The sequence below is a fragment of the Falco punctatus genome, assembly GCF_963210335.1.
Source record: "Falco punctatus genome assembly, chromosome: 5".
Classification (NCBI taxonomy): domain Eukaryota; kingdom Metazoa; phylum Chordata; class Aves; order Falconiformes; family Falconidae; genus Falco; species Falco punctatus.
The window spans coordinates 14,006,758-14,028,905 of NC_137584.1; the positions used below are offsets into that span (position 1 = coordinate 14,006,758).

Consider the following 22,148-nt stretch of genomic DNA (forward strand, 5'->3'; position numbering starts at 1 on the left):
AAAAGTGTGTTTCAAACTCCTCAAGTAACTTCTGTAAAGAAAAAAATCAAAGGTCTGGTCCCTGAGGTCCCCAAATAAATGCTCTAACCATTGGATTATTTGCAGGTTGAAACTGCCTTTGCTGTCTCACTTTCCCTTCTTCCTTTCCTTTCTGGAAAGGTAGGAGGGACAGGAGAAAAACCTTCAGAAGCTTTGTTTCATCTTAAAATCTTTTAAATCACTTTTGTGGGGTGGGAAAGTCAGCTCTAGTACCTGACCCACTTCATTTTGTTCTTTGTGGACTGAGACACTGGAATTAACATATTGCAAACAGTTCCTGACAGCAGGGAGAGTTTGTTCATGCCAGACATGGCACAGCAGAAAAGATATAAATCTTCCCTGAGTTTTTGGTTTGTTTAAGGAATTAAATTGTTTCTCCTGAGAATGTAAATTATAAACCACACATTTTCCCATGTACTGAAAGAATCATTCAGAATCCTAGACTTTACTGAAAGCAACATTTAAAATACATTTTCTGAAATGAATAGATGAAGATATCACTCAGATTTCTGAGGGGGGAAAAATCATCACTTACATACCGTTGATGCTACCAGCTTTGTGTAGCTGGAAATATCAAAGGAAACACCAGAACTCATAAGCAGCCTTGTTTCAATCAACACAGACAGATGTGCTATACATTTTGGGAGAATCAAATGAAATGAAATGCTGAATTATTGGATTTGAGTTTGCCCTTTATAATACATGACATAATATTTTATTCTTTAGTTGCATTGTCTCAGTATTGTACACAAATTTGACAAGCTGTCTATGGCGAGGGCACAAGCCTGCCAGCTTGATAAATGGAAAACCTTGCAAAACATCGTCACAGGGAAGAATCACCAAATCTCATAGAAAGAATGGTTTAAAACTGCTTTTGTCAAATGTAGGATGACCAAATTATTGCAGATAGCAATGGCAGTAGGATAAATTTGATGATCTGGTGTGGTTAAACAGCTCACAGATCCAGAAGTTTCTTCAAGGATGGATGATAGGTAACTGATCGATCTCCTGAGAAACATGCCCAAAACCCAGGGAGACAAAGCTTCCCCTGCTGTTGGAGAAGTTTTAAACTGACAAGATCAGTGGAGGAAGCATCATTTACCAAATGTGAACTTGCAACGCATACAGATAAAGATCTGAGAGAAGTAGCTAAAAAAGTGGCAGAACCCATTAGAGGTTACTGCCAGCTGTATGTCTGTGATAAAAGCAAACACAGTTTTCATCTGAAAACCACTTAATTTAAAGCATCAGTCTCAGCATAGACTACTGATTAGTTAAGTACCTTCAACTAAAAGCAAACTGTTTTGTTGGGTTTACTCCAAAATGCTTGCCAAATCCTGGTTATGCAATAATTACCCAATCTGGGTCTGGAAGGACATGAGTACAGCACAGCTCTGCAGGATTTGCAATGTGGATGAGGGGCTATTAATCCCATCAAATTCAGTCGCCTACTGTTGAGAGTGGCTAAGTCCTGAGACTTGCGAAATAGTGGAAAAAATAAAAGCAAAGCAAGCCTCCAAGAACACAACATCATCACGGGCACCTAACCAATTCTATAGTCCTCTACATATTTATTTGTAAAGACTTATAAATGATAGGAACTGATTCAGCATTGTAGAGCTTTCCTGATAATTTTAAACTCATGCTATCAGAATACAAAGTCTGAACTATATTTGAGTACATACAAATAAAATGCTCCAAAACAAAAATAAAATTATGAAACAACTCATGCTCCCACAGCTAACGTCAGGGATCTTGTCCAAAGGGATGGAGGAAAAAAGTAGAATTTTGTTCTTGCTATTGCATACTCAGGTAAGAGGTAATGTAACATTCTCATAAAATAATACACATACATTTGTAAAACAAATGAAAGTGGTGTCCATGCAGACCTTACTGATATGTCATATCTTATTGTGAATATTTGATAGCTCATATCACTTTTCCAAACTGATAGATCTCCAAGCATGCCCCCAATCTTCAAATATTTTAACATCTTCAATAGCTACTATTAAATAATATGACTAAAAAAGACACTCATCAGAATACAAAAGCATGTGTTTCTCCCTCAAAACCTTAGACTATTTTATGTAAGCTTTATGCAAATTTTAGATGTTGCAAAAGTTCACTTTTCCATCCAGATTCCGAACCATACTGAAAGCAGTATTTACATATAGTACTAAACTTCTCTATGAACAATACTAAGAGAAATGCATGCAAAACAAGTGGCAAGTATAAAATAATTTTTTTTTGTGATTGCTTCACACTTTCATCTTGAATATCTGCATTAAACCTTTTCATCACATTGTTAAATCCACAGCATGCTTTCTTTTTTTGGTAATCTAATTCCATGGAAATACGCCTTTGATATTCTGGACAGAAGCAGTGAAATCAGAGCATGTGCTCTAAATACACAGTGCCTTAAGTAATGCATGTAAAAAACTGTAAATAAAGCACTCTACTAATACTGCATAAGCAAAACATTGAGAAGAGGAAACAAAGAATGTGTTCCAAATGTTTTGTGTCTCATGTGCACAATTAATATCAATCTTTCATGTACTTTATTCCACACATCTTACAGAAATGGAACATTATGATGTTGCTGGCAAATAACTGCATTATGATTCTTTCATGGAGGCACAGACCATGGCACTATTTGTATTTGGAATGATTTCTAGTACCGTGTCCAAAGTTTCTCATTTCTATACTATAATGTTGTTTCTCAGCCATCAATGTACTGATGTAAACCCAGGCTCAAGGACAAAAGCATTCACAAAATCACAGGCGTAGAATTTCTAACACAGTAGATAAGTCTGCAGTGTAAGACATACACAATATACCTGGACAAGAGGTACAATGTTATCTTTTAAAAAAATAATATGCAAATCATATAGGAATGCTTCTTGAAACACTTGATCTGTATTTAGGCAAAATTCACCTTGACTTTAATGGGAGATTCACTGTCAAGGATTAATGCAACAAATTACAACTGCATAAACTTGGAATCCTTTTCAAACCACTCTGATTTTACTGCTTTACTTCTTTACAGCATCATTTTCTGTGCTACAGAAGGGACACACGCTGAAAAAAGTAGCAGAAGACTGCTAGCAAGCTTTCACTATTTAGTATACAGCTATTATTTTACTAAACTAAAATGAAAATTTGCACCAACTAAAATGAAGATTGCTGTGGGTATCACACTTGAAAATGATGTTTCTCCCTGCAGTAACAGAAACGGGAGCCTTCCTTTAATTATCTGTGTGACCAGTTACCCACTCACTGTCTAGCAACTACCAACAAGGAACTCCAGTTCTTAGACATCCTCATTTTAATCTTGAAAAATCAGATTAAAATTACTATGTGAGAAATCTCTTCCTGGTGAGGTATTGTATTATTTCAATTTACATAGATGCAGAAAAGAAGCCAAGTGACTGGCAAATCCAATACTTTCACATTGTGAAAGGTTCGTTTTCTCTGCCTTCAATGCCAGTCCATTTACTGACTGACTATTTAAATATTTTTAGGTGCTTTGTAAGTTTGAGCCATAGCAACAGGAGAAAACATCTGTCACTTACGTTCTTGAATCATCCCACAGCACACAGTAGGGATTCAATGTGCCCTAAGAAGAAAATAAAACAAACAAATAAACATTAGTTACTGGTATATATAAAAAAATATGTCATGTTTGACCTAAACATTTATTTGGGTCTCCTCCTACAAGATCATGCTTATACTCTGACAGATCGGTACAACTGAAATCACAAAACCTTAAGGCTAATTCTTATGGAGTACTTTAAAAGGACTTGAACCTCAAAACAGAGTATTTGCTGCATTCTCTTATATAAGGTAAGCATAAAGTTGTCTATTTGGTATATCCTGGTAGAATTGAAATATGAGATAAGAGTTAATCTGTTAAGAGACTTGAATTGACCAAACATTTCTAAGTGCATTTAGAAGCAGAGCTTTAGGCCTCTCAGGAACTTGGATGTCAAAACCAAAATGCCTTTAAAAATTTTAAGTATATATTGGGCAAAATGTCTGGAGGCTGGGATTTCAGATGACACCATATTCAATACCCAAGTTCTTTTGTCAATTAGGTTCTAAATCAGCAGAGATTTTTTCTCAAAATATTGTTGGTTTGGGTTTGTTGTTTTGTTTTTTTTCTTGATCTTTGTAACCACAGCTCCAACCTCTTTGCAGTCAGTGGAAGATTTCTGATTTGATTTAGAACAGGATGGGAATCTAGGTTTATTACACACCATTAAACTGTGTGTAATGTTTTGGGAAATTGAAATGTCTTTATTATCATTCATGGTTATTTTGCTGCCTAGGAAGAGTTGAGGCAAAATTAAAATTCAAGTTTTGTCCCTAATCTTCTAAATCCTCCTTTATCAAAACTCAGATTGACTTAGAAGTACTTAACTGTCTAAAAACTGCAAAATTGAATTTCTGTTCATCTGAACATTAGATGTTCCCAGAAGTCAGAACTACATAAACAAATCAGATCTAAAATACAGAATAAAAAAATATTTTTACCAAAATTACAAGTGATTTGAAGAAACAGGTGAAATACTCTTTTCTTATGCTGTTAGTGTAGTTCTCTCATGAACAGTGTTAGTGCAGTAGGTATAAAGATAGTTTTGTATAAACAAAACACACCTTGATATTTTTCTCTGAAAAGTGTTTTATTTATAGGAAAAACATGGCAAACTGTGAAATCAAAATCTATTAAATATTTAAATTCTTCCATCCACCTCTTTGTCAAAGATAAAAAAAGTCCTGAAGACGCTTTTGGGAAAGGCATTTAGGGAAATTTTGATCCTCTACTTCAGTATTTTGCTGACTGCATTGAATTTTATGAGTAGAGTATAAATATTTAAAACCAACATATACTCATGGCACTTTATATTAACATAGCACTGTACAAACATAAATAAAGGATGTTCCGTTCCCTGAAGTATGTATAATATGAGGAAAAGGAAGGGGAAGAGGGCACAGGACAAAGGACTGGATAACAGGCCCACTGAGATTCAGAGACCAGGTCCTGCATCACTAGCCAAAAGCTTTCAGATACATTGATAAAAGAGGATATAAAAGGCTAAGAATGAAGAACAGAATGACAGTGCAGAATTAACTTTTGTTTTTTTAAAAAATGTCATTTTATAAAGAGTATTAATTTGATATCCTAAGACTGGGTGAAGAAATTCTACTTGCAGTCTGATACAGCTACACATATTAAAAAAGTAGTCCTATAGCTGAATTGTAGTAAGACATTGTATATCTGTGATCTGAGACCCATCTTTCCTACCAGCAGTATCATACAGTTTATAGTCACTATTCCCACAGTGCAAGTAAAAAGAATACAAAAACATTTTCAGAAAAAATGTCCATTATAATGAAATCTACAAAATAGAGGGAAATAAAAGTCTTTGCAGAAAGCTGAAACATGGTAAAACTGCTGCTGTCAGATCACACACTTCACTCTCTTTGAAATGTATTCAAATGAAAACAAAAAGAGTATGCTTGGCCATTGCAGTCACTAATGAGCGATTAAGCAGAAACAAGGAAATTGGGTTAAATATTACTCCTGTTCCTTAAGAAGGTCTTGGGGGGGGGGGGGGGGGGGGGGTTGCTCCACCAGGCATGGCAGCTCTCAAGGGCAGAGCAGCCTTTCAGACCTTTTTCCTCTTTTGATACCCTGATCAAACACCCTCCAGGCACTGCAAGGACCACAAGGAACCTGTCGTCTTACTTTCTTCTTTGCCCTTAACCTGTTGCTCCCTTTTTCACAGTGTTTCTGCGTTTGGCCTCCTGGCAGTGTCTCCCAACGCTGCTGTCATTGAGCTACCTTCAACAAGCCATCGCTCTTTGTGAAGGGAGCGGTATTTCATCACAGCTCTTGCCAGTTAATTACTTAGCTGCAGCGAGGGAAGCAGCTGCTGTGTCCATTAATGTTTACAACTGCTGCAGTATTGATTTATACACTACAGTACAGGACTTGGATATCTCAAAAATAGACATGTGTGAGTGTGTATGCATATATAACTCTGCCTAGCATATAAAACCGAACTTTTGTGATGTGATTGGCAACTTTGAAAGCTATGCAGCACAGTGTCAACTGTGTTTTGTAGACAGGGTTTGCAGTCTCACTGAAAGCTTGAGGTTTTCAGTCTCACTGAAAGCTCGATGTCCTACACAACTGCTGCCTTGTTACTTTAGTGTCCCTGGAGTAAACTTCTGTGCTGTCAGAAGGTGAGAGTTCATATTCTTTCTGGAGCAAACAGGATTTTGTTTGAGTTGTGCAGTTTTTAAAAAATTACTTCGGTGTGTCTTTAATCAAACTACTGGGAAAATGTGACCACATTCATCAACATGTTCACAATGCGTAAGACCAAATATTATGTTCTCTAAATAATGCACTGCAACCCACGTTCTCACTGTGGTCAACTGTCTATCATATTTTAATTTATCTGCAAATCCAAATAACATGCTATATACCACACAGCACATGTAATTGTGATTTATACTTCCTCCAAAATATAATCGCCTAGTTTCATTAATAAACCAGTTAATTTAGATATAAAATGAAGCAATGATAACAAACTCTGAATAAATTAATATTGTAAGGCTAATTTGAATTTAATGTATTAACTCTCACTAAAGAGATATGCATATACATTTGTCCATCTTTTTTCATAATCTCTTAACTACTTAATTTAGTCTGTGGATGGGGAGGTAAAGGAACAAATGTGTAGGTATACTCCTATATATTAGTAGGCATGCTCGAGAGGTTGCTTAAAAATTAGTCATTAAATCAATTTGGAAACCAACTATTCTGAACAATCAACAGTGTTTTAAGAAAAAAGGTTGAAAAGAACAAGAATAACAACAAGAAGAGCCACTGAAAAAAATCAGGTCAAAGAGAATGTTTGTATTTTACTTTCTGTTTAATAATCGATCTATTTAATTCACATCATGATTAATCTGCAAGATATTAATATATAATGTTCAAATGCTAAAGATACATTAATACTAGTTTTATCTTTCTGTATGTGTCATATAAAGCTTGTTTTATAGTAATATATTATAGTTAAGTAAATTCTTGTTTTCAGCTGAGAAAATTACAGTGAAGAAGATTAGAATTAGATCCTCTGAAAGCGAGAAACACTCAAACCTGCAGAATAATATTTCTTTGCACCTACAGCCTTAGTTCTTTAAACCAAAGTACTATTATGCAGGATAAGCCTTGAACATAAAAATCACCAAACATTTAAAGATGTTAAAATTGTAAAAGTGGTTTCCATTTCCAGATTTTCTAGAGCAATATTCTGTCATTGTATATGCTGATCCAACTCTTATATCCAGATGGCTCAAGATCCTTTATAAATGTACTATGTATGTAAGTACAATTTAAGGACTGGAAATTTGTTCTAAGCACTTGATCCTTCTCTGGATTAAATTATAGACAAAAATTAAGCCAAAGGGAAAAAAACCAAACCCACCTGGCTCTCATATCTATTGGCAAACCTATTCATCTTGTCAAGACATGAGCTAATACAGTACTCATTAATATTCTGTTACTGAAAGGTTGACAAAGCAAGGTGACAATCAATGTCTCTAATCTGACCTTTTGTAACAACAAAATTTCATTTCCAAGATTTTGAAACTTGGCAAAATCTTGCTCTGTAAATTACTCAAAGGGATGGGTTAAAAAAAAAAAAAAAACCCGAGAAAAACATAAAAAAGATACACATACACATACACATATCCCTCTAAGAATTTTCTAGAATTTGTTCTTCTTGGGACAGTCGTTCAGCCTTTCTTTAGTCTAGCGTTGCTTGTGTTGTGCTGGTTTTAATAGCTTGTGTTTGTCTTACAAGTTTTTTCAGTGCTGACAAATTGCTTACTAGTATTTTCTTTAATTGTTTAATTTCTTTTCTAGTATAAGTGACCAGTGTAATTACAATCTGCCTTTTTTTTTTTTTTTTTTTTTACTTGCAACTCCCCACTCTTGGAAGTAGCAATTCCAATTCCAAAATATAGAAGTCATACTCTAATATTCCTTATCTTCAGCTCTTGTAAGTAGCCCCACAACCACTGTTAAAATAATTAAAATTAAAACCTAGCATTGAGAAATACCATAAACTCTTCCAAATAATGATCTTAGTAAGATCAAAACAAGTATTTTAGTTCAAAGGTGTTTTTTTTTTCCTGATATATAGGATTAATTTGTGGTTTACTTCACGACATTACATTTTAGGCTACATTACATTTTTAGTGGAATTTCTGACAGGAACAAAAGCTATGTTAAAGACTGATACTTTCTCTTAATATAAATGACTTAGGTTGGAAACAAAACAAAACAAAACAAAACAAACAAAACAAAACAAAACAAAACCCCAAAGGTACCTGCCCTAAACAATCTTAAAATTAAACAGAAAAACCATAAACCCCCAAAACTCCACAATTCTTTATGAAAAAACTACTAATCTTACTGAAAGGTAAGGAGTCATCTCAGTTTATGTTCCTCTGTTCCTTTCTTTTTTTTTTCCTTGACTTTGCAGTAAATTTCACTGAGCTGTTCTTTGTAATATTATTTTTCTGGGGACTGAATGGTGAGTCAAAATGACCATTGACCATGAAACAGTCAGTTTCTTCTAATCTTGTGTAAAATGTAAATGATCTAGAGTTCAGAGTTTTCTTCACACATTTGCCCAGAGACACTAATCCAAACTTGCTACTGACTGGAATATTTGGAACTCCTCCAGCTGAATTGTACCTATATGACCACCTGAGCAAATGTTTATAACAAAAAATCACAGCTTTATAGTCTTTTGCATAACAATACTATTTCCTAAAGCTCTAGTAACTAAATTCTCAGTCTTGGTAACATTACAGACAGAGTTTATATGCCATGCCTTCACATAAAATACTCCCACACTTGTTATTTTAAAATTATTTCCCCGATATTGTTCATTACAATAATTTCCTGCAAATAGTATATTTTATTCTCCCTGTGGCTGCTGGGAGATTGCTGATAACAGAAAGAAAAACTGTTCATATTTTTCATATAGTTAGACATAGAATCCATTTTGTTCAGATTAAAAATTATATTCAATGTGAGATTAAAGGATGGAAAGTACAGAATTAAAAATAATTGAACAAAAAATCTCAAACATTTGTAAGAATTGTAAGCTAAATTGGAACCAGAGCATTTTTTATTTCAAAGTCTGCTACAACAGGTTAGGTAAAAACTGGCTTTTAAATATAAAATAATGAAAGAAAAGAAGGAAAGGCCTGAATAACTATGCAGTTCTATGACCTATGCAGGGAGCAAAAGGTGAAGCGTACAGCACAATACAACATTTTAAATTGTATGCATCAAGACAGTTAATGGACAATTCTTGGCAGAAAGTTCTGTTTAAATGAAAACCTCAGAACTCACACAACAGCATCTAATTTTTGCATATACACATGTGTGAAATAAGTACACATTCCCTTCAAATTATGTTAGACACTTTTCCTGGCTTAAGGTTTAGTAGTTAAACTGGGTTTTATTACCTGATATTTATTAGCAGTTAAACTGGGTTTCATTACCCATTCAACACCACACACCTTTCTCTCATGATCTGGTAAATACTCTTGGAAAAGCATTATCAACTATCCTTGTACTTACATTAGACAGATGGGCCAGTTCTATCTCCAGGAAAGAATCTGTAGTTTTGGGCTCGGGTCGTATAGTAACAACAATGATTTTTGAATTGACAACTGTAAAATTCCTAGGAAAAAACATGTAAAAATGAAAGATTTAACTTAGTATAAGGTTAAATGAGGCTTCTAATGTTACATTTGAAGTATTTAATGAGTATTTTCTGTGACAACTATTCAGGGAGAAAATATATGGAAGTGGTGAAAACATTCACTCATTAAACATGAGAGGCTGAAGAGCAACAATGGTGGCAGAAGCGTCATTTCTTAAAGTACAGTTTCCTAATTAGAAGGGTGTGTTGACGACACAAACATTCTGTCAGTGTTTGAATGCATATCATTTGCTTCTCTCAACACAGACCTACTAGCTGTGTTTTAAGAGACAGTCATTTTTCTTCCGAAGTGCTGTGTCGGACTTTTTTTGACTGTTACCTGTAAAATTGTGAAGATGAATGAGCGCAGTGGAAGATTCTACAGTTGTGCTGATTCTGCACTTGTGAAAAAAACCCTACCAGTTTCCAATTTCTGAGAAATCATTGAATTTGGTACATGAGTGGGCAAATACTTTAAAAAATATAATCCATAGTTGTGCACTGACTGAAAGCCTACCAAACCAAATCGTTTTTTTCTCATATATGTGAGAGTGGGTTTGGTCTCATGTTATTGTACTAGGTTACTCAAAATAATACTTTTCTGTTAATTTCTGTAATTAATCATCAATTTCTCTTTTCATGTGAAATGTGGATCAGGACAGACCTAGTATTGCCAAGGTTGTGCTAATACGGGCATAAAGACATGTTGACATGATGTTCATGTCTGAGATCCTTGCTTCTTATGACCCCCTCAAGCTTAGAACAGCCATCAGTTACCAGCCTGACTGTTTCTGATGATCATTATGGTATTTCCTTTCTATGTAATGCTGCTTTCAACACCTTCTGCTGATTGTACATAAACAAACATGAAACCTCACAGAAAGACTTATTCGCAGGTAGATGTTATCAAAGAATAAACTAGGCAGTTCAGATGCAATTATAATAGACAGTAAAAATATTCTTTTGTTGTTGTTGTTTAATTGCTTATTTTCTCTAGGGAAATGGTATTTAGGAGAGGATTCCATTTTGCTGGATCATTGAAACAGGAATTGCCATGGCTACAGTAATAGAAACTTAACTCAGTGGGCACTTTACTCAGCACACAGAACAAAATTATTCTTCTGGGGCAAGGTATGAATTCTAGTCCAATTTTACTCAGCCGAAACATAATGGAAATATAACAGAAGTGGCTTGATATTTTACTTAATTTCTATTTCTTCCCTTTTGCTGCACTTTAAAGTCTCACACATTGTTGACAAAATCATGTATCTCTATCAGACTAACATGTAATGTTTTGCAAATTTTCAGTGTGTTGCGTAGAGGGGGAGTAATGATGGTACCTTACTGTACATACAGTAGCTGAATATCTAGAAATATTCCCAAGTAAGGCATAATTAAAAAAACAACAACAAATGAACAAACCCACAAATAAATACAAAATGGATTTCTCTAACAGATCATGACAGGCAGAAATTGAACTTGGTAGCTATTAAAAGATCTTGTCAATTTTGGAAATTCATATAAGATAATGTAAATAATGACACACCTGTACTTGGTCACAGTCAGTCTTTGTGACTGAGAAATGTTTCCTTGCTGTATCTAATTTTGGTACAGCTCTGATGGTTCTAGGGTAAGATCCACAAGAGTACTTAAGGTGCCTAGACTGTAACCTCGGTACATCAATTTTACCTTAGTCTCTTTAAAACTCTACGAATCCACTTATATTCTCAACAGCCTCTAGCAGACTATTTCACCTGAAAATAAATGTAACTGGCTATATCGCTGTGAAATTAAATCTGCATCACTTATTGCTGTCCTGTCTGGGCTGAAAGCCTACTTGCATATATCATATTTAACTGTTTAGATAGTCCCTGGAAGAATACAATCTGGCAAGTATATTCTCAACTCACATAACACGTTACGATGCCATCAAATTAAAGCTTAAAGCATTGTAGTCACAAGACTTTCTCTCAAAATCACAGCGCCATTGATATCTTTCTTGTAGATAATTTTTTAGACAACAGCTTAGTACTTATTCAGGATTTGAAGTAATCAGCTTCTACAAAATGTCCCAGGAGGTGGAATATGTGAGTTTCAGTCGCTCATGTATTGGGAATGACATAGAATAGGAATGACCTATCTCACGCTTCCTCAGCAACTGCATCATCTTACTGCTTTTTTATGACAGGTGGGGAGTGACTTCACCATTACCTCCTTCTCCCTCATAAAAAAAAATCTAAAATGAACTTGTACAGGATGGTGCTCTGATGACTGTGCAGAAAAATGCACATCAGGGTCAAATTTTGAAATCAATTACTCAAAAAATATATTATATTAAATTCCTTGGGAACTCTGGTTGAATAAATCCTTGAAGATTCAAGATAATGAAGTTTGATTGTGGAAAGGCTCAAGAAGAGCTTCCAGAGTGGCTGTCCATTTTGTCTGTGTGTTATTTATGATGTGAATTAAGAACAATATTAATAAAATATAGTTATTTTACTAAGTTCTTTTTCTATCTGTATATACATTTTGAGGCTATTCTTTTACATAAGGGTATACATATTGATTCTGTGTGATATGAAATTCATATTTTATTTTCTTTTTAGAGTGTCTCTGTGTTGGTCAAGAAAAATGAACTTATGAATAAGGCATGCTGCTATCTCAAGACAGCATGAAAGAAGTTATAGTTCAATGTGTAAATGTTGTATACCTTACAAAAAAATTATGAATGCCATAGTAGTAATGCTGTGCAGTAAAAGCCTGTCTGAGGTACTCTGTCCTCAGTCTAACAAAGCTGACCTAAGGAAGTTTAAGGGCCTTTTTTGCAGTATAGCACTCGAAGGAGGGGATTAGGAATGATGTTTCAAATGGGGAAAGAGAACATTTCAGTGCAGGAAATTATAGCAGGAAAAGTACAGTGGTTGTTTAAGTGACAGGAAAAGAGTCTTGCTACAGCAAAATCATTGATTCTTTATTTGTTCTTATTTGTTAATGTTAAAAACTATCTCACAATATGCAATGTATTCCTTCAGAGAGCCCAGGAAAGGAATTATACATAATATCTTCTAGATGAGTATAATACTGAGAATCAATTTTCTGTGAACCTAACAATAACATAAACATGCTCAGGGATGCAAGAGCTATGGAAATAATACTCAGTCTATAGTGCTCGAAGTATTCAATATTTCAATATATGATTTTAAAAAAATCCATTTGACATTACAGAAATAGTGCAGTGCAGCAAAGTATCTTAAGAAATAGAATCAGATGAATTTTATTTACTTGTGCATGGAAAAAAATATTCTATTTTTATAAGGAAGAACAAAATGCTTTTCTCTTCTTTTCCCTAACCTCTTCTTTAAGCAGCCCTAGAAAAAAATTATTTGAATAATATACATGTACTACTAGGATTAAACACATGGTCCAAAAAGTTCTATATTAATGTAATTGCCAAGTTCTCATCTCACACTGTGTTTACGAGACCTACTTTTAATAGACTCTATGCCAGTAAAAACAAAAAAAATCAAGGCCATATGGTAAAATGCAGCTAATTTTGGAGTTTGTGAAATATATTGTATAGGCTGCCCTAAATAATGAAATCCTACACCTATGATGTACCAGATGGGTATTCTGTGGTTAGGTGTTTTGAAAGGTTTTCCCTAAAGATATATGGAGATATTTTTTATTTATTTGTCTATTTATTTTAAACAAAGAAGTTCCTTGTGATGATGCAGAAGCTTGCACACCTTTTAGTGCTGATATTAAGAAATGTCTTGGAATGTGTGTCACCTTTGCTTTTCTGGAAACTACAATCAAATATTTACTTTGCTCCCACCCTAACTCCTGTGCATCCAGGGACTGAAATCACATGCAAAGTGGTAAAGCTTTCTAGATATTTAACTGTAGCCAGTAGAAATCACCTCTTTATGAAGTTGTCAGGGTGTAAATGATGTGGACTTTGAACTCAAACAAAAGCCCGTTTCACCTTACTTTATTGTTTTGTTTACCTTTATTCCCACTGTTAACATATTTCGGCAACTGTAATTTTATTTAGAACAGTATTGCATAAGATTCTTTTCCAGAATGTTTTTTTAACTCATACATTGTACATAGGCACCATACTTCTGGGTATCATATAAAAAAACTAGATGGTGTTACCTCCTTCCATATTTTACAGGGTTTTTTTCCATACACAATGCTATTGTGGTGTATGTTCAGCACTAATATGGTTATCACAATAATGCCTATTACATGTAAATAAGATTAGTACAGATGATAGTAAGATGATAGTTTTTCATTGCAAAATATAAGCATACAAAAATAAACCTTTTCCAAATGGAGTGGGATGTATAGAAACCTCCACTTCATTCACATACCTGAATGAATGTAAAATGATAAACTACCCCATAAGAACAATTCCTTTAAAACCTGCATTGCTGTTCTAATTTTTGTAAGGAGTCTAATAGCTCAACAAATTCAGCACTAAGCACAGTTGCAGCTTTTTTGCAATTCAGAATTCCATCTGAATGAACATTAAAATGGTTTGAATGCATAAAAATGCATTCAATAGTATTTAGTATCTTCATCAATGACAGAAGACAGTGGGATTGAGTGCACCCTCAGTAGATCTGCAGGTGACACCAAGCTTGGTGGTGCAGCTGATACACTGTAGGGAAAGGATGCCATCCAGAGGGACTTTGACAGGCTTGAGGAGTGGGCCTATGTGAGTGTCATTAAGTTCAACAAGCCCAAGTGCAAAGTCAGGCAGCTGGGTTGAAACAATCCCCAATATCAATACAGACTGGGGGATGAAGGGGTTGAGAGTAGCCCTGTGGAGAAGGACTTAAGGATACTGGTGGATGAAAAATTGGACACGAGCCAGCAATGTGCACTTGCAGCCCAGAAGGCCAACTGTTTCCTGCATCAAAAGAAGTGTGGTCAGCCGGTTGAGGGAGGCGATTCTCCCTCTCTACTATGCTCTTACAAGATCCCACTTGGAGTACTGCATCCAGCTGTGGGGTCCCCAGTACAAGAAAGGCAGGGACCTGTGCAGAGGAGGTCGTGAACATGATCAGAGGCTGGACCATCTTTCCTATGAAGAAAGACTGAGAGACATGGCATTGTTGCCTGGAGAAGGGAACACCTTACTGCTGGCTTTCAATGCTTAAAGGGGGCTTATAAGACAGAAAAAGGCATTTTACCAAGGCCTGTAGTCACAGGACAAGGTACAATGGTTTTAAACTGAAAGAGGGTAGAGTTAGAGTAAACATAAGGAAGAAACTTTTTACGAGGGTGGTGAGACACTAGAACAGGTTGCCCAGAGGTCCCATCGTTGTAAATGTTCAAGGCCAGGTTGGACCAGGCTTTGAGCAACCTGATATAGTGGAAGATGTCCCTGCCCATGGCAGGGGGTTGGAACTAGGTGATCTTGGACAGTCCCTTCCAACTCAAACAGTTCCATGATTTTATGAATCTATTAAATCAGTCTGAAATTGTGCCACTGAGGTAGTATTCTAAGGGCATGAGATCAAATTTTGAATATATCTAACATGGGCAAAGAAATTCAGCATGAACACTTTCTGATGACATCAGAGATGTAAACTACAAAAGTTTCAGTATAACTTCATTATAAATATTAAAGAACTTCAGGGAGGGCTGAGGTGCTATTCTCTGAACAAAGAAGAGGCTAGACGTATCTGGGAATATGTGTTGTATTTTTATATCACAGATTAATATTGACTTCTATTCCCTATTCAAAAACATAAGAGAAACTAATAGTGCTCATTTCCCCTTCTTGGGCAGCTGAGAATTGGAGTCAAATCATACTGAACCTATTCAGAGAGGCAAAGTGGGATATCTTCGTATTTGAATTTCTAAAGGCTTCCTTTATGAATAGGTATACATAGACTATTAGACCATTTCGCTTTAGAAGCTCACAAAACCTATCTGCGAACTGAATTGTACAGAGAAATGGTCAAATTTGCTGTGTAAATCAGTAACCAGCTGAAAGAAGAATAGATAAAAGCAAAAAATTTCAGAACCAAGATGCGCTTTCTTGTAGTCCACAGTACTTAAATTGCTGTAATTTTATGCCCCTTTTCTGCCCCTATTCCTGCTACTTAGGATGTTACTGATTCTAGGAGAAATCTAGAGAGGCCTATTAATCTTACTTTTTTAATGGATTAAATAAGAGCCCTGAAAGGCTTTTCATATAAGCAAATATACAGCATTTAAGGTTCACGCTTATTTTCTATAAATTGAAAATGTTGATCTGTGAGAGCTGGAAAGGCATGATCATAGACTGTGATTTACAATATAAAGGTCTGAAAGGTACATGGCCACCTCAATACTTTCCTAGGATTGGCAGATTGCCTCTAAATCTGCCAAAAATACTGAGTACAGCAGCTATTTGGATCTGTTTCTTTGAATATAGGAGAAAAGATGTCCCTCACAAACATGTCTTACTTCCTGGCTTATTTCAGGAACTGGCACACAAATGGAAAGTGTTTACTGACGTTTCAGAAGTGGCTGAGATGTCATTTATACAATGCCTTAAGCATGGACAGCTCTCACCAGCACTTCCCAGGCCTCCAGGTGTCCTGCCAGGACATCACTGTTCAAATTGTGCTTTACCTCAGAGAGATTTGTGTCCCCAGCATTGCAGCTACTCACTGCACAGCGCATTGCAACTTTACTAGGAAGTTTTGGTTGGTTTTGGTTTTTTTTTTCCTTAGGATGGAGTCTTTTTTGTTTTCAAGTGGATTTTGGCAAAAATCTGCTGGTTTTTCATCCTTTGTTTCAAATCCTGAAGTTTTGGTTAAATAGAGCAGGGAACTGTGATATGGGGGCTTCCTAATTACTATCCTTTCTAATTATTGTGAATTCATTAGCAGCTATTGTGACACAATCTGCACCCATTTCTTGTACTGTAAAAGGACATTAGAAAACAAATGGTGCCCAGGATCATGTGAAATAAGATAGTATTAATGAACCATGAAATGATCTTAACCAGTAATTTGAGAAGAGGGGGTGAAATGTTTATTTGAAAATTGTCTGTTATCAAGTACAGAAAGAAAAAAGTGAAACAAGAGACCCTCCCATGTCTTTATGTAGGTGTATGGCCCTCATAACTGACATGCCACAGCTGTTCAAGCACATGCATGTCTTGTACCTACAATGGATCCCCTCTATAGCTCTGCTGTCCCTTATGAATACAACTTGCACTGAAAACTTACTTGAAAAACCATTACTAGAGACTTCTGTAGAAGTAGACAACCTTAGTACATCAGGTTATGATGCCATTATTAGATCACTTTTACTAACTGGACAAAGTAGTTTGAAGCACAAGCATAAATGGCCTGAGCACTAATGTACCTCAGTGTGCATACGTCTAATCAAATATTTCTGTAATTCATATAGATTATGTGAAATATATATTAAACCAATTTGATAAAAAGGTTATTTCCATCATATAAATGACTATGCATGAAGGAGACACATATACACATACATATTTTAAATAACAGGGGGAAAAAACCCAATACTAATATGCAAATAGTCTTGGTTTTCTGCTTTTATCCTGACATGTAGTGTAGTTATGATCCCAAAATAGCTTAATTCATACTTTATTTATGAAATTTCTTACCTCAAAGTGGGCAAAATGAGTTCTAAATTTTTGTATAGCACTGCTCCAAGTACAAATACAGTTGATTCATCTAGTTCTGAAAAGAGCAAGAAGAAAAAGATTTTTAAACTCTCCTTCACAAGCTTTGAACAGCATAAAAACCTGTGAATACCATTTATCTTTCTAGTAGAAATTTTATTCTAAATAAACCATCATAATTTTGAATTATATCCTGGAAGGCTGTCATAAAGATGTAGCACTGTCAGGAATATATCAAAAGATTTAAACCAGTGAAAATCATATTTTCAAAAAATCCATCATTGTGTGCTGACATCCATGCTATTTCATTTACCTTTATAATTAAGCATTCTCAAAGACTGTCTTTAGACGTTAATGCCTAGCAAGTAAATTCTCTAATGTCAGATATCTACACCACAATGGTATTTGTGAATTGTACCTGAAGCCAGGGTAATGTGCCTGCTGAGCATCATTTGGTAAAAGCTAGGTGACCTGTTCGAATGGCCCAGTCTGCTGGAGTGGAACACTTTCAGGAGATTCAGCAGAACTGCACTTCAGGTTACTTCATAACACCACAGGTGCAATCCTGTACACAATAACTAAGCTCTTTGGCACAGAAAAAAATGTCTACGATTTCTGTAGCATTTTTGTTCAAGATGCTAAGCCCCATCATTTCCCTCTGGGATAAGCTGTGGGTACTGGATTTCTTTTGAAGATGGATAAAATAACCACTTTATATCATACAGTGGTCCTATGAGACAAAGACTGAGTTCCCTTCTTAAAGCTAATACAAAATTAACATGCTGATATGCTTTTTTACCTGTTGACATAGGGGTGAAGATATTTTTTGGAATGACAACCCTGTCTTCTGAGTTTCGTGCCCAATCAACCATTCCTTTTCTTCCTTTCATAGGGAAATTGATGTCAGTTAAAACAGATGCAGCAGGAAGCTTCTGAATGCTAGCCACTAGTAAAAGAAATCACAAAATAAAAAAAAATGTTTCATACTTTAAAGCATCATACAATAATAACAGTATAGCAATAACAAAAATTTTAATAATACATTTCAAGAAAAGCAGGAATTTATAGGACATTAGCTGGCAGAGAAAGTGTAATCTTCTGTTTATTATGCACTTGTACTATGGATTAATTGTGTGGCATATAATTTGTCAGCTAGATTCTGATTAAGTTTCTTAACAAGGATTATTGAATGTACTGGTTTATACCCTGAAATTTACACTAAGGACATTGTCATGTCTTCACAGCAAATACTAAAATGATCAAATGTGACAATGAAAGGAAGAGGATACTGCAAATTGCTTTGGGAAACATAACTGCTAGATACAGGCTAATGAAGCAATAACAGAGCTTTTATCCCCTATACAGGCACAATTTCAAGACAGACCCATTAAGGAGATTCACATATTAAAATACTTCATTGTTTCCACACATATGAGAGTAATATGGTATAGCACTTGATTTCTTTTCCTTGAAAGAATAATTTCAATTCTGAATTATTATTTTTTTTTCTCCATCTAAAACCCCCCCAACCCCCCAAACAAGATCAGTATTATATCTGTAACAGACATAGAAAGACAGAATAAATAGGTATCAAATCTAATAATAGGCAGTTTGGACTTTTGTTTACTCATTCTTATTTTCTCTGTTTTCTAACTCAACTATTATCTGGAAATCACTTTCATCTTTGCTGTGAAATCTAAGTATGACTCCACGGCAACACTCTTAGTGTCTGCTAAGACTCACACTACTTTTAAGGAACTGACAGGGCTGCAAGTACACTCAGAGAGATGATAACACATCTGGAGCACCAGCTCCATTCTTAATGTAAGCCACGTTGATAGCCATTTCCTGTGCAAGGCTCTTCCTAATCAATTTATGAAGAGGCTAATGCAGTTGGAAGAGTTTGGACATCAGGACTATACTTTGATCTGCATAATGATTCTGCTGCAAGGATTCTGCAAGGGGGCTAAATATAAAGACAATGGGGGACAGCTGTAAAAGCAATCAGAACAGAAAAATTAAAGCAGAAAACCATTAGGTGTCTCATCACTGGATTTTATTTGAAAGGAAACTGTAATTCAAATCCATGAGAAGAGGAAAATTAACAGGCTAACAATGTTAACTCTACAAATGTATTCCTTGATAACTGACTTTTAGTTTCAAATTAGACTGGTTATGTATTATAGAATCACATTAGTGAGGTGGTACTTGAGGTTATTTCAGGGTTTCATTATAAAACTATCATTAGGGCTTTACAATGCTAGTTACAATCCCCTCTGGGCTGAAATTGGCAAATACATTCCCAGACCTTAAGGGGATGCTTAGTCTTGTGAATTTTCAGGTGATACGTGGAGGGAGAGGAGTTCAGGTGTTTCAGAATTATTGGGGCATAAAATGGATTGCATGTTTACACGTGCAATCAATGGTTATACAGGAATACATTAACATTTTAAAAATGGATATTTTTCCATAGTTCTTAAAATGTAGAAAGATTTTTATTTTATTTACCACATAAATAAAATTAAACCCACAGTTATTTAGTTTTCAAAATTAAATATAACCTGTATAAGACAATATTGTTTTTTTTAAAATGCACAGTATTCATCTCTGTATCTACCTATCTATCTAATTAGCTAGAAGAGCTTTAATGTTTCATGCACGTTTTGGACGACAGTTCCCTTTATTGAAATAGGAAATCAATGTTACTCAATGGAATTCACTCTGCAAAACAAAAAAACACTTTAGGACTGGATAAATGGTGAGAGTCTAGGACAGTACCTCTCTGGACTCTGTCTATCTCTGTATTTTAAATAGGGCCATTCATCGTGGTACCCAAGCACTACTTAGAACCAAAGTTTCAGAAATATTGGTTAATATTTAGGTGAGGGATAACACAAAACCTAAATATAAAAACTATACATTTGACTTATGGCTTATATGCAATGATTATAAACATATTTATTTATTGGGCTGTGTTAGGTTTATGGTTGGACTCAAAGATCTTAAAGGTCTTTTCCAACCTAAATGATTCTATGATTTCATGATTCTATATATTCTCATTCATGGTGGAGACAAACTTTTCTTCTACTCACAGTCAAGCAATTTTTTTTTTTTTAATTTCACAGAAGATTTTGGATCTCTGCATAGACAAAGAGAGTACAGAGCACATATAGACCAATAGTTGAAACAATTTGCCAAAATGCTTGATCTATATCCTGCAAAGTCTGCCTCTTACAGCTTCGCACAGATTATTAGGTCCTTCTTTAGTCACTTTGCTGAATGATTCCAAGAGGATGTGCCTATAATGTCCAACATGGCACTGATGTTTGATGGTGCAAGATAATTTAATGGAATCTGACTGAAGGCAACTAGTTCAGCCCATCAGCATGGCCAGGTGGACATGTAAAACTGTTCCCACCTCTTCAGTGCCACTGTGAACTGTATTTTTTTGGTAAAAAATCTAATACACACATTAATTATTAGTCTACAACTCCTTTCAATGAGCTTGGAGCAGGACAAGCTGTGTTTCCATTGTGAAATGTGGCTTTGTTACTCCCTAACTTAGTTTACATCTTGTTATGAAATAGTTATTTATTGTGAGCACGAAAATCAGCAGGCCTTTTAGAGGAGAATGTGTATAATTCAGGTGCTGGGTCATTCACATGTCAGAAGCTCAAATGTCAGTTTCTTACACAGATAGTAACAGAATGACATGTCATTCAGTTTGTACTTTGTTGTATCCTTATGTTAAGTTTGTATTAGAAAATAATGCTCCAAATACTGGAACTCAACAGTTCTGCAATTGCTGCAGAAGGGAAAAACGAAAGTTGCATTTTTTTATTTTTTTTTTAATTACCCTACCAAAACATCACATTCTGAACTTGTGATGCAGAAAACTAGCCAATGAGGATATTTACAGGCACTATGGCAGAAGTATTCTTGCTATTTATACACACACAGTAGTTGCATAATACTGGAAAACAGTCAATGAGAATATTAATAAAAATGAGATTGTAAAGTGGAAAAGAAAGATGAAAAGAAAAAGATAAACTAAACCAAGATTGATCTAAGCAGAAGTTGAAGAAAATCTGCACGTGCCATTTTAAATTAAGGAATTTAAAATATAAAGCTTCTCATGGACACCAAATACAGCAAGTTTTATGGTCTCAGTTAAAACCATATTTGAGCTATTGCTGTAGTACATTTTTCTGTTCCAATCTGACTACATGTTCTTGGAATATTTATGCTGAAGACATAACACTGACAAGTAACCAGCATGGTCACTCCTCAGATCACTCTTATAGTTTGGATGTGCCCTGTTCTATGTAGACACAATTAATTGAAACTTTCCTAGATGGAAAATTTTCTTTTTTGTTTATTTGTATTATGGCAGTTCCAGTGATATTCTAGGTATTGCTAACAATAATAATAATAAAAAAAAAGGATTTTGGCAGAAAAAAATTTGGAAAGTTTCATTGTAGAGAAACATGTTAAACATGTTTAGGGTGCAGAATACATTGCATTCTTTCATTCTCTGGACAGCCTCTCTTTTTGAGCCTCCTATATACTTTCAATTTTAAAGAGATATATACTTTCAATTTTAAAGAGATTCCCAAAGATTAAAAAAAAAAAAAAAGAAGAAGAAAAAA

At 35.0% G+C, this 22,148-nt stretch overlaps 1 protein-coding gene across 8 annotated transcripts in view; it reads right to left on the minus strand.

Annotated features, from left to right (window-relative positions):
* ADGRB3 (adhesion G protein-coupled receptor B3) overlaps positions 1-22,148 on the minus strand; it is a 471,033-nt gene that overhangs the window by 186,733 nt on the left and 262,152 nt on the right. For all 8 annotated transcript variants that reach the window (XM_080388812.1, XM_080388813.1, XM_080388817.1 and 5 more), the window contains 4 exons: positions 18,299-18,445; positions 17,482-17,557; positions 9,713-9,815; positions 3,612-3,655 (listed from right to left, as the gene is read on the minus strand). In XM_080388812.1, the coding sequence (XP_080244938.1) occupies positions 3,612-3,655; positions 9,713-9,815; positions 17,482-17,557; positions 18,299-18,445 (370 nt within the window). The remainder of the gene's footprint in view (positions 1-3,611; positions 3,656-9,712; positions 9,816-17,481; positions 17,558-18,298; positions 18,446-22,148) is intronic.